General features: G+C 40.6%; 1 protein-coding gene across 4 annotated transcripts; it reads left to right on the top strand.

Annotated features, from left to right (window-relative positions):
• Positions 1-111: 111 nt before the first annotated feature.
• On the top strand, positions 112-13,693 carry lhx6a (LIM homeobox 6a). 4 transcript variants are annotated; one of them, XM_061733407.1, is made up of 9 exons: positions 112-634; positions 1,461-1,532; positions 1,715-1,897; positions 3,838-3,959; positions 10,343-10,560; positions 11,199-11,299; positions 11,429-11,524; positions 11,662-11,836; positions 11,937-13,693. In XM_061733407.1, the coding sequence occupies exons 1-9, from the start codon at positions 557-559 to the stop codon at positions 12,014-12,016; spliced, it is 1,125 nt and encodes a 374-aa protein (XP_061589391.1). In that variant the 5' UTR covers positions 112-556; the 3' UTR covers positions 12,017-13,693. The 4 variants fall into 4 exon arrangements, with proteins under 4 accessions (XP_061589391.1, XP_061589390.1, XP_061589392.1 ...); XM_061733406.1 differs by having other exon boundaries at positions 10,340-10,560; XM_061733408.1 differs by lacking the exon at positions 1,461-1,532 and having other exon boundaries at positions 10,340-10,560.
• The last annotated feature ends 292 nt before the right edge of the window (positions 13,694-13,985 follow it).

Below are 13,985 nucleotides of genomic sequence, written 5' to 3'. Positions count from 1 at the left end.
TGCGTCCACCCTTCTCACGCAAAACTCTTTACTCGCCCTCCCCCTTCTTTAACTATTAAGGCAGGCCAGAGCGCCGCGGAAACTTTCACTACCTCCATCTCTGCAGAGACACTCCGCTTCTGTGCGTGTTGCGCTCTGGTCGCTCCTGCAGCCCGGCACTCTCTCCCGAAGCCTTGGAGTATTTAAAAGAAAGACAAAAGTGCCAACCCCTCAGTTTGATTAACTTCCTGCATTCAGACTCTTAGTCAAAACTTGAGAAGGAAGAGGGGGGAAAGGAAGAAGTTTTTCTCGTTCAAATAGAGCTCTCTGAAGCGCAGCAACCGACTTCATTTCTGTTTTGCTCCACAGATCGTCGCGCCCTGCAGCATTTAAAGGAGAGAAGCCTCTTCTGGGTGTTAAAAAAAAAAATCCCCAAACTGTGTACCAGTTAGGCTACACCTGAGACCATACATGGTACGGATGGTAAAAGATTTGACGCCCATGCAGCGCAGACTCGTCCCCTGATTCCAGGCACCGAGTCCGAAGATCCAGCACGCCGTGAAACTCCTGGGGGTTCATGTACTGGAAAAATGAAGTTTTGTCCCCTCTTTCAGAGGGAAATAAGATTCTGTCCGAAGGAATTGCCACCAAGCAGGTACGGAAATCGTTGTCTTTAGTGCGTAAAATGTTCGGACTGGAATTGCGCACTGTTTTAGGCCTTTGTTTTTTTATTTTTTATTTAATTCATCTATTTTCATTTAAAACTGTGAAGCTATTACAAAGCTTTATTGATATGCATTCAAACAATACATTTTCCTCATTTTTATTTGCGACCTACAGCACCGTGTGTGAGTGTTGTGTTGTCCCTGTGATGTGACAGGAATCAGGGCTTGTTACTGAGATCAACTGCGCGCTGCAGCCGCGGTGAAGAGCGTGTTCTGAATGGCGTGATTTGCGGTCCACCAGGCTCTCACCGACTCTGCCAATTCGCCTGAAGAGAATTAGATTTTAATTACAGCCATTAAAAATCAAATTTGCAATTCTTTGGGTGACCCCTTGCCTTTCTCTGATTGACGGTTGAAATTGACACTCTGCGTCCCTCTTATCCGTAGCGTTTCAAGCTATTTGTAATTGCAGGTAGTTTTTCTCTCCCCCTTCCACACACACACACACACACACACACACACACACACTGACACATACACACACACCTCCACGCTGGTGTCCTGGATTGCGAAGAAAATACTGTTATTCTGAAAAGCACGGGTTAAGGGCAGAGAAAAATCAATCCAGATTGAAATAGCTCAATTAAAATGTGCCTTTTGTTGCAGGGGCCCTTTACATAGTTTTAAGTGGGGTTTATTCTCATGAGGACTTTATATAGCCCAGGAGAAACCTAGAACAGCATTCTGCAAATGTCTCCCGAGGATCCTTCGGAAACTAATGAAGACCTGTAGTTTACAGATCGTTTTTTCTTGTAGGTGACCTGTGCCGAGCATCAGAGCCCACCGGGAGCCCCGCGCTGCGCCCTGGACTCTAAACACACACCGATGGTGAGAGCTTTTTCTGCCCCTTCATCCTATATCCATCCTGCACACATTAGTGGCCCGTGGGCAACCGTGCAGTGCGGTTTTAGTGTCAAAGATGATTTTAAATGCGAGAATCCCGTGCGTAATGGCATGGTGATAAAATGGGGTTGGTCTCTGTGCTGAGCTGTGCTGGTGCCCTCTTGCAGTCTCACTCCGACGGAGAGTCCCAGCGGTCCAACATGGAGCGGGAGGACACCCACTCGTCCCCCAGCACCCCGTCCACCCCGTCCGTGTGCTCGCCCACCTCCACCTCCAGCTCGGTGCCGTCCACGGGGAAGAACGTGTGCGCCAGCTGCGGGCTGGAGATCCTGGACAGATACTTGCTCAAGGTGAGAGGCCAAATGGCTGGAGAAGAACTAACTTTCTTCATCACAGGTGTTAACATTTTTATGTTTTATGTTTTATCTGAGATCGTTAGGCAGCAGCTTGTCTGCATAGTGAACAGGATCAGGACGCGGTGTTGACTATACGGTCTTCAGTCGGATTAGAAAGGCCTGCTGCATGTTTACTCAGAGGTGCTGGAATCAAAGAAAGTCTGCACGACTTAATACACCATTATGAACGATGAGATGTTAATACATATTTCTTTAAAAACAAAAATAAGAAAATCACAACAATACTCCAAAGACAAAAAAAAAACAAGTTAAATAAAATATCCAATTATATTATTATCTATAGTTATTATAATCTAGTTGTAAACTAAAAAAGCGACTCGTGTGCAAATCTCGTTATCTCCATGGGATATTTTAAAAAGTGCAACAAAATGTGTCTGTGACTTTGGGAGAAGTCCGCAGACTCATCAGGGTTGTTTTGTTTTTTACGCTTTTCCAGATTTGCTGCCGAATGCCCTGTCCTGTCGCGTGCGCTCGCGTGCTTCCAATCAAAACACTCTTTACCCGCGCGCAAATGTGTCTGTTTTTCAGGAAGTGTGAAGATCACCGCTCCATTATCTGACCACACTTTGTTATCAGGCTGCAACACAGATAAGGCTATTTAAGTTCTTAGAACATGAAAAACTGCGACTCCATATTTCTATATCCAGGGAGATGTTTTTGCCTGAAGAAAATATTTTTTTATTCTATTTTTTAGATTAAATTGGGAAGTACAATTAGGTCAGTATTTAAATAATTGTATTTATGAGAGCATATATTGCTCTGAACTCATATTCAAATAATTTACACACAAATTATACGTATTTGATAAGCATTTTTAAAAAGTAAAAATAAAAAAGAGATGTCCCATACTGATATATCTTATATCTCAGGACTTTCACGTTTTTTGAAATTAACGTGTTAGAGACGCAGTTAGCCATCTTTCTCCCCCGTACATACTGTAATTAAATTACTACTATTATTAGTCCTATAGTTACAGTAAACAATATTAAAAAATGGTAAAAGAAATATGAATAAAGACCTATTACATATATCTTAAATCATAAGACTAAGTGATCTAAATAAATACAATTTAATAAATCTCTGTATATTTGTATAAAGGGAGCTATTGGTGGAGGCTCGTTATATTTTATTAAATATTTTATGTTTTAATCTGTAAATCAAGCTAAATTAATACATTTTATGTGCCTGAAAAAAATAATTTATATATAATCAACTTATCATCCTTATTGTTATTGAAATAAAACAAAACAAAAAATACAATTTAAGAAATTAAATCCTTTTTGCTATATATCATAAAATGTTAATTATGGCGCAGGCAATATGCTATGATATTGATGGGCCGTTTTTAATGCAGGTTCGTAATAAGCATAAAAGAAAAAGGCTTTTTATGCTTCCTTTAATTACATTATAAAATGATTAAGATCCATGGTATTAATAAAAAAACATCTTCTTATTACTAAAATTATTTTAGCTGTAAGGGGGAAAATGATTTGTGGAAATACAAAATAATGTAGCATTCACTAGATTAGACTATGCATGTAATGATCTGGAAGGTCAATGCTAATATACCTAAATGCCTCCAAACGCTTCATTAATTGTATTATATTTTGAATCATGTTCAAAGGACATCTTGAGCGTACCTCAAGTGAAACGAACAAACAAATAAAACAAATCCGTTAGACTCTGTTACATTGATTGTTCTCGCGATAATTCAAGATTTATCTAGTTTTTAAGTGGAATTAACTGATGATTAATTTCACAGTATGGTAGTTGTTACTAGGCGTAGTAGGCACGGTAATGACTTACAGTAGAGCCCGTAAGTCTTTAAGGTAGTGTTGTATTATGTGTTTGACACGGCTGACGTCTCTCTGCAGGTGAACAACCTGATCTGGCACGTGCGCTGTCTGGAGTGCTCGGTGTGCAGGACGTCACTGCGTCAGCACAGCAGCTGCTACATCAAAAACAAAGAGATCTTCTGTAAAATGGATTATTTCAGGTAGGGTAAGTTTATGGTCGTGTTTTCAACGTACAACGTCCACCCTCTTTTCTTCCTCTATGTGTTTTTTTTCTCTTACGCACACAAGTGCACCAAAAGCGCACAGCTATACCCTTTGAGAGGGATGTGGGTAACTTGATGTTTTACTGAAAGCCTTTTCAAAAGCTGAAAGTGTGTGTCAAAATAAAAGCCTGAAGAGCTGAAAGACTCGCAGTTTTGTTATGGCTATCCAAAACACAACATTTCCAGAGGCTTCTAAAGGAAAAGCGCTGCGTGAACCGCCTTTAGAGGGGAGGGGAAAGGGGCTTTCTGCTTTCTGTTTTGCACTTTTGTGGACCATCTATACACTTTTTTTTTAAATACACGTTAAAGTTAGTCTCACATCTAAATGTCCGTGCACCATGTCAGCCATCTGGACTTGTTCCTGTTTAGACACAATAAGTAAGGCGTTTCCCGGCGCTGTAGACTCAGTACTTATAGTCTTTAACTCATTAACTCACCGTTAAAGCTCCACGTGCCACAGAGGAAACCGTTTTATCACCTCGAGAGGGACAAGTGAGACACACGGAAATTACTCAAAATGCCAGTTTGAGTGTGTAGTTATCCCTTAGTTTAGACGGTTCCTAAAGGGAAATAAAGAGTTATGTGTTAGGAAAAATCCACTGTTCTGTTCTATTCTTTTCTATTGTATTTTATGTTTATTTTCACAGACTCAAACGTAATTGCATTCATCATAAAATAGTAATGCAGTAATGATGATAACTAAAGATGTCATTGCAAAACTAGGGTCCCATTAATAATACTATTATTATTGTTATTCTGGACAAGTTTAATCTTTCTTGATTTCATATACACTAAAAATAAATCATATTCACCTACAAGATTTAGCCTATGTGATGCTTTTACTCTCATTTTCTTTTATTTTGCACACATTGAAAGCACACACAAGGCCAAGTCTTTTGTACTTAATTGTGCATTCAATGCCAATATCTGTGAAGCATAAAAAGTGATTAGAAGATATGAAACTGTGAATGTATTTATGTTTGTAGTACCTGAGGTTAAATAGGGTTCACATCAGCATAAGGAAATTACATCCAGTAGCTTAAGGGTGGTGTATGGACACACGTGCCCATTTGAGTTTAACAGTGTGTGTGTGTGTGTGTGTGTGTGTGTGTGTGTGTGTGTGTGTGTGTATATGTGTACACGCGCGAATGGAACTGTGAGGTAACTTTGGTGTTTGTCTGATCAAAACCTGACACCATGCCACTGCTCTGAGGTTTATAATCACCTGCAATTAGTTGTTCTCCACCCCACACCCTCAGGCCTCCAGACCAGCAATTAGACCGCCCCGAAAGCCTGGTCAATGAGCTTCTGATCTGAATGTGACTCCTATCTAAACTGAACCCCAAAATAAAAACAAAAGAAAAGAAAAACTCTCAAACTCTTGCAAGACATATAAGGGCACTATTTATTTAAAATCACATATAATGTGAAACATAACCCTTCCAAAAAAATGAATATGAAATATTTAAATGCACAGTAGCATGACTATACAAACATGAAATTGTTCTCAACACACACCCACTCATACAGACACAGCCGCACACTGAAACTTTATTTATTTATGCATGTCTAGCAGCTGCCAGTCATTTCGTTATATTTTTTTTCACCAAATGGAGACTTGTGTTTACCTTCGCCAGATCACGATAATATTCTTCTTGACCCATTCTCCATTTAATTGTTCGCTCAGAATTCACCTCTTTTGCCAAAAATTGCAGTCAGGATTGGGAAACATGGACTCACACACACAGTGGACTTAATGTCTGTCAGAGCATTATAGTTAAAAAATGATTATGAAAAGGAGGAGGCTGTCATTCAGTGGTTAAATTCAGCTGTTTTGGTTCAGAATTCTGCAGTTTGTCGTGACGTTCAACTGTATAATGTTGCTTTGCTCCGTCACTAGGTAACTCTGAGACTTCATTTTTTTTGCACTTAATTTTTTTGTATTTAACGGGTCAGAATGCTTGCCACTGTTCCCCAAAGACCACACTTATCATAATCAAAACAACTTTTGCTGTATGATCAACAATCAGTGTAACAGAAAATAGAAACATTCACCTGTGACAGGCCGATGACAGAGATGAGAGAATGTACTTGGGAAAAGACCAAAAGATTATCAGAGTAAACACGATTAGTTTTTATTCTGACTGTTTTCTTGTGCCTGATGAAATAACTACATGGTTGTTTGCAGTGCAGTCAAACTTGAGAGGAGCCTCGAGAAGGTTAATTCAGCCATAGATGTAGCTCTGAGGCATTTAAACTTGTAGTAATAAATGTATTTCTCTACATCGACAATAGAGCTGAGAGTGCAGTTTGTTTTTAAATAACTGTGAATTAAGCTGCTACATGGCCAGACAAATTCTACTGGTTAACTAGTTTGATCATTTTTGCTCTAGTTGTATTTCTGACTTTCTGATGGAAGGAATGGCTTTAATTATCATGTACTTTGGTTAGATGCAAAGGCTCAAATGTATTAGTTTAAAAGCTTTAGCAAGTATCATAATGCAGAATATTATTACAACATGGATTGTCATCAACTTCAGTTTTGTCTCTATTGGTGAATATGATAAGCAGAGTTAGATTCAATTCAAAGCTAAAGGAAAACTGAAGTAACCTACCGGTACTGTGGATTGAAATAATGAAAATTGAGAGGTGTACCCTTTAACTAATATGGATTCAATCACTTTAAAATAAATTAATAGATAGATACATGTTCATGAAGAGATTTGAAAGGGTTTGATTTGTGGCTTTATGAGAGTGGGAAATGATATAAAAATGTTGCAATAACGGTGAAGCTTGGCTCCAGGACTGCTGCTTGCACAGTTCTGTAAATATAAACTGCTCTCTGGGTTTCAACCAGATTTAAACTAGGCTAAACACCGCTGCGAGTCCAGAGCCTTTGGGCCGCTTTCAGACCTCTGGAGATATTTCCTCATCTGTGTCAGCCTCTCATCTGGCTTTGGACTGACAGCTGCTTTAATGGGGCGTAATAGCAGGAAATCAGAGTGGGTTTCCCTCCGTGTACATGTGTATGTGTGTGCAGGAGTGGGGCGGGGAGCATGTCAGCAGTCGGGGTGGTGGTGCGCGTATATGTGCGTGTGTGTAGGGAGGAAAGGGGGGGGGTCAGGATTGAGCCCCCGCTGTGCCTCTCAAAGCCATGTCAGGCCTCAGGGGTTTGATCTCACAAACACACACACACACGCAAGCCATTTCTTTATCAGCCTCCTCCCCCCTCGCCCCCTTCGCCTTGCTCCTCGGAAACCTCATCCATGTCCGCGAGCGCCGGGCCACACAGGAAGTTGTACTGGTGCACTAATCAGGGGCTCCCTGGTATACTGACACTGTAACCAGAGTCCATGTAGGTACTGAACTCTGTGGGCGAGGCGTGTGTGTACATGTGCACGCGGCTCTTTATGCATGTTGGATTTTGTTGTTTTTTAAATCATAATTATTCATCAACCTACCTCCCACCCTTGCTGATCTAATTGGGTTTCCATAGCAACAAAGGCAAGCAGCAGGCACAGACAGAGTGGTTTAAGCTTGATTAAGAAGCAAGTGAAAAAGAGTTTGTGCATTTACGCATAAAAACAAAGCACACTGCATGCTGTCTCGAATCACTGAATGAATATGTGAACCATTCTTTGTTTACACAGTTAATCTGAGCAAACCTGGTAAATACTATTAATCGGTTAAAATCTGCAAAGTACATAGGTCTTTTCTCCTCCATTCCCCACATTAGATTCCTGTACTACAGGCCTATCGTGAGCCTTGTGCAGTAAAACCACACAGACAGGCAAGGCCTCTCTTAGGACAAATCTAATAGAGATTAATGAATCCTCGTGGCACATCAGAAATAATACAAAAAACATGTGCCCCCTCAAGGCCCTCTTTCTGCAGCAGGTGAATTACTCTTGAAAAAAAAAAAAGAAGAAAAAAATTAAGCCGAAGACGGGAAGAAAATTCTGAGTTCTGAGGGAAAAGCGAGTTTTGTGGTGGAGGGCTGATACAAGGACTGTGAGGATTGACGTGGTTCCAACATAAACATCAGGTTTTTGGTACATACAGACAAAAGGCAAGAAGGAGGGAGGATGTGCAGATAGAGGAGGAGGAGGTTAAAACATGGGATGATTTGCAGCTTTTCTGGGTTCTGTCTTGGAGCTTGAAACTGACAGCCTGTCATGCCGGATTAGTCGCAATGTTCCACAATGTTTCCCTCTTTACTGTAGAAAAACGGGCTGGAGTCCTCTGTAACGATATGAAAGGGTTGTTACATGCTGTACAGTAAACCGCAGGGTCATCTCTGGTGCAGCTTTATTGGCACATGAGTAGGTGCTGGGCCGGCTAAAGTTCTTCCAATCCGGCTAGTTTAAAATCTTCTTATGTTTGTTGTGGCTTTATATTTAGTTTCTTGAACTGTTTTGATAGAAAACAAGGTAGGAACATGCAGGAATCAGACAGGATCCTCAGTAGAATACTGGTGGGACACATGATGAGGGTTATGAGCTTGTGAGAATCCCGGATTGTAGTATGCTTTCATCCTAGACAGAGTGGACTTGAGTGCACTGATACGCTGCCAAACCCACTCACTTGGCAATGCACCCCCGTCCTCCTGCTCCCTCTCTCTCTTTCTGTCGCTGATGTTCTTCACATTGCTGCTTCCCTCAGCACTCCAGCCCTCTGCCTCAGGCACTTTCCTCCTCTGTCGGTGTCTACGTTGCTGCTCCCTCCCCGTCACCAGTCCCACTGACATCTCATTCACTATGGCCTGTGTTTGTGCTTCGTCTTAACTAAGGCGGAGTAATAGAAACAAAGAGCAAGATGCATGGTGTGTTGGCCCAAGTGCCTGCTGGTGAATATGTCTTCAATTTGAGGTAAAATAAAGCATGAATCTGGCCCGAGAGCCCATTATAAGGTGCCTTTTTACGCCCCTTCCCCCAGCACTTTCTTTCAAGCTGCTTAAAGATCTTTGCTCCTTCCACAGACTTGGCAGCTGCTGACCCCGACAATGGCTCTTAACCTGACTCTAACCATCTCACACCAGTATTTAACACCCATTAAAACCTGTAATGTGCTCTTTAAATGTGGAGCTTAATCTCTTTTCATTCTTGTGTAAAACCAGTAATTTGTATTATATTGCAGTTGTAAAGACGTGGCGGTTTATTTGGATATTGTACAATGCCTGCTGCTCAGTATCGCAATTAAAGGATACATGCAGTAATATTCAGCATTTATCCTCATTTTAACAAATCCAATAAAAAGCTCAGATGCAACAATTAGTTGATCCCACTCGTATTCGGCGTCCAAGCCTGTTGCAAGCTTATTTGCCTGCGTCAGGGAGCTCAGCTGTCGTCCAAACGTATTAATGACACAGTCGCTGCAGCTTCTCTAAGTCAATCCATCATGTTTTAACCTCTGATACTCTGGAAAACTTCAAATAGATCATAAAGCACCACACGTCTACTTTACTTCTGTTTGACTAACATCGTTATGATATTCAGTTTTAAGTTGTTTCACAAGACTCAGTACATTTACACTTTCTGAGGAACATGTTGCATTTAAATCTACAGCAATGTGTTTTACCTCATAGTATCCCAGCATTTTAAAACATTTGTACATTCAGATTTCTTCATTTGTCAACGTAGTAAGTTAGTGTTCACTACCTCACCTCTGCAGCCTTTCTCTTTCTGTAACTTTGCAGGCCATTTATATCTCATCAACTCTCCCCGCAACCCCGCCAACAACCCACCCCGAACAGTAAGTCAGGAGGTTTGGGTTTATATGCAGATGACCTCATTGTTGCTATCAGTTACAGCGTGGCGATCTAGAATTATGTCATCTGAGTCTTTCCTCGTCTTCCACCGTGTATAGAACCTCCCTGAATTGTGTGAGCATAGGTCTATTCCCTGCGTGTGAACGTACGTGTGTGTGTGTGTGTGTGTGTGTGTGTGTAGGGGGAGAGGGGTGGGGGGGGGCCTTCATGGATCAGCTAGGAAATTGCAGGTGTTGGTTTGTTTGCATTCAAGGCTCAGCTTGCAGCCGCAATCTGGGGTCTTTTCTGAATACCAAATCCTCTTCCAAGGTTTCTTCCTTAAAGCCTTTGAGATATGCCAGAAGTTCAAAAACACACACTACCATCCTCATCTCACTATATCAGTGAGAAGTTACTTTAAAAAAAAAAAAAAAATTACAACTGTACTAACTGTCTTGTAAAGAAAGAGATAAAATAAATCTTCTGCATTTGTTGCTTCCATCTCACGCTTCTCATTCTGTTCCACTTCTCCTCCTCGGCCCCTGGTATTCTCCTCTTCTCTCCCTCACAGTAGGTTTGGTACTAAGTGTGCCCGCTGCGGACGGCAGATTTACGCCAGCGACTGGGTGCGACGCGCAAGGGGAAATGCGTACCACTTGGCCTGCTTTGCGTGCTACTCGTGTAAGAGGCAGCTGTCCACAGGAGAGGAGTTCGGTCTGGTGGAGGACAAAGTCTTGTGTCGGATCCACTACGACACCATGGTGGAGAACCTCAAACGGGCAGCCGAGAGCGGTGAGTGGCAGAAGGTCAGATGTTTTTGCTCAAGCATTGTGTTATTGTGGCTTATATTTTTATCATTAGGTTAATATTAAGGTTACTGATGCAAAAGTAGGTTTTTACTGTTGTAGCTCATTTTGTTCTGGAGCTGCAGCTCTTACTTAATCAGCTCTGTGTGTCTTCATTTATTGCACTTAATATTTGGGTTGTTTGAAAATGTAATAATAAACACCATCACAAGGGCTTTAATTATCATCAGCATATTAGCCAACAACAGTTTTTTTTTCAGTGGATTCCAATATTTACTTAGTAATTGTACAAACTGCTTAGTAGGCTACTTCAAAAATATAAACTTTTTCCATAAATTCATAAATTCATCAAGCTAAGTGCCTCTAAACCGCAGTCCAGTATAAAGTGAATGTACATTATAAGGCAAGGCAAGGCAAATTTATTAATATAGCACAATTCAACACAAGGTAATTCAAAGTGCTTTACATTGACATTAAAAGCAGCAAGACATAATTAGACAGTAAATAACAAATAAGATTGAAAAAATTAAGAATAAGATGATAAGAAAAGAAGTACAATAATAAAAAGCACTGTAGTTTAATGACAATTGTCTGATTTGCATCAACCACATCTGTGTTTTTTAGGCAACGGCATCACGTTGGAAGGAGCTGTTCCAACAGAACAGGACGGTCAACCCAAACCAGCCAAAAGGGCGCGGACATCTTTCACTGCAGAGCAGCTACAGGTGAGACACATCTGTCTCACTCTAATATCATTCCTGCATAGTTTAAACTTGACCCAGTACACTTGTGCTTTCATCAATCGATTGTCTTTGACAGTGACTGATTTTTGGCATTGTTGCCTCAATATGCAGATCATGCAGGCGCAGTTTGCTCAAGACAACAATCCAGACGCCCAAACGCTACAGAAGCTAGCCGACATGACGGGCCTCAGCAGGAGAGTTATACAGGTCGGTGCAGCTTCCCAGTTTTAGACCCGTGGGAAGTGTTAAGTAGATGTTTACATTTCCTGATTAACGTTTTCTTTAACCAGATTCTGTGTCCTGAGTCTAGCTGCATGATGTTTGGTAACGTTGCATCTTCACAGGTATGGTTTCAAAACTGCAGAGCAAGACATAAAAAGCACACCCCCCAGCACAGTGGGGCTCCACAGGGTCACCCTCAGTCCAGGATACCCTCATCACTGCCTGATGAACTGCATTACGCCCCCTTCGGCAGTCCTGAGAGAGCGCGTATGGTGGCCCTTCATGGTTACATTGACAGTGAGTTATGTTTTACTCTTGTGTAATGAAAAAGTTTCAACCTCTTTAATATTTATGATTTTTCTAAGACAAAATGTTCCTTTTTTTTAATGTTTCCTAGGTCATCCCTTTTCCGTCTTGACCTCTCAGAGTCTCCCCCACCAAGCCATGACGCTGCCGCAGCTCCCACTCAGCCGTTAGCTCTCCACCATGACCTGTAACCTCCGGATCTTTACCACCATCAACGGACATCTCGTTGAAAGATCTTGCAGGAGTCAGAATGGACAAAAGACTAATTTTACAGGAGCCATGCCCACTCGTAAAAAGAAAAAGAAACTGAAAGAAGAAAAAAACTAAGACACCTCTGTCCCGATGTTCTCTTCTTTCCGAGGACAGGAATATCCCACCTGCAGCCCGTCTGCCAAACGTGACTGTCGGACCTTTATCATTGGCAGAAAGTGACAGACTTTATTATACACCAACTGAGGGATCCATTTTGTACAGCATACTCCATTGCATTCAGCCCCTGTCTATCTGAAGATGAGAAACCTTTTCAAGGGATGAACCTGATAAAGGAAGTAGGACTGAAACTTCATAACCGCTGAAGATAAATTTATGGGGGGGGAATGTCATTGTGGCCTGAAGGACAAGGCACACACAGTAGACCACATTAGAGGTAAGACTCCTCTTACTTCTCTTTGTAAGCAACCATGAAGGAAATCCAGATGTTAACAAAATGCCGAATGACTATTGGCTAAAAAAAACTAAACACAAAATATTCCAATTACATTTTTGGTCTTTTTTTCACTCAAATGAGGTGTAATATACATCGTGCCTTACCTTTTTCATTAGTAGAGAATACTAAGATCTTTAAACAATTATTTGAATGTTCTTAAAATTGAAGGTGTTAAAGAAATTGTAGGGATATGAAATCTTCATAAATCTTGGTAGAATATCACAGATCAGGGCCTCAGACTCTGCTTTAGAAGTTGGACTTTTGTTTTTATACCGAAGTAAAATCAGCCAGATTGTGACCTTTGTTTTGCTGAATTGTGGCTTTGTGGCTTTGTCGTTAGAGGCACGAGTTACAATCTTTCAGAGGCAGATCTGACGAGCAAAAAATCATATTACATATTCCTGCAAAATTGGATATTTGACTTATTTTTTCATATTGTCACTAACTTATAATTTATACAGTTGCTTGTTCAGCCTCTGTGTGTGTGTGTGTGTGTGTGTGTGTGTGTGTGTGTGTGTGTGTGTGTGTGTGTGTGTGTGTGTGTGTGTGTGTGTGTGTGTGTGTGTGTGTTCACACAACGAGGGAAAGGGGGCATTGGTACAATATGGACAATAAAAAGGCTGAGTTTGTACATAGTAAGATGTGTGTGACTGTGTGTACGTGAGTGTGTATTGCCAGGAGTAGCGAATGTGTGTCTGTATTTTGTGCCATGGCCATTGTGTGAAGAACAGGATCCAAAAAGACCTCAATGTCCTTGTATTTATTGAGATGGTAAATCCCTGTAAAGCACTTTTCCCTCTGAAATGATTTTGTTTTGACAAGAAACAAACAAACAAACAAAAAGAAACAAAAGGTTTATTTGATAGAATGTACATCATTAATGTTTTGTGTCATAAAATGGAATAAAACTGAGTGTGATATTTTTGTCTGTTTTTTAATTTGTTGTTTAGGCATTTCTGGGGATGATGAATCATGTTTTGGGCTAATTTCTGGTGATGATTCTCAAAGCATAGATTAAGCTTTAATTTAAATCACAATGAGGCATAAACTGCATAGGAAAAAATTGGTGTGATGTTTAAATCAGGCTTAAATTTTAAGAAATTTCAAATGTAAAAATACAAAATAAAATCCATGAATATTAAGTTACTGCAAAGCCGTCTGTAATTCCTTTATTTTGTATCGTAACTTCTTGTGTCTTGGTTTGGCACATATTTCGTTCTTTAGTGAGTGCACTTTAGTTTTCTGGTGGTTAACTGGATGCATAATTCTGTGTGTGTGTGTGTTTCTTTTTTAATAGGTTAAGTTTTTTATTTATGTTAAAATTTTAGTTCAAAGTTAGTGATTGAAAGGAAAAAACAAAAAAAGAGGTTATGAAAAATACAATAAAGAGTGCAGGATCCTATCGCTGCAACCTGCACGTCAGAAATATCATGC

The sequence above is a fragment of the Cololabis saira genome, chromosome 11 (assembly GCF_033807715.1).
Source record: "Cololabis saira isolate AMF1-May2022 chromosome 11, fColSai1.1, whole genome shotgun sequence".
In the NCBI taxonomy this organism is placed as follows: domain Eukaryota; kingdom Metazoa; phylum Chordata; class Actinopteri; order Beloniformes; family Belonidae; genus Cololabis; species Cololabis saira.
The sequence above is the reverse complement of the archived record's forward strand: the minus strand, read 5'-3'. Positions and strand labels throughout refer to the sequence as shown.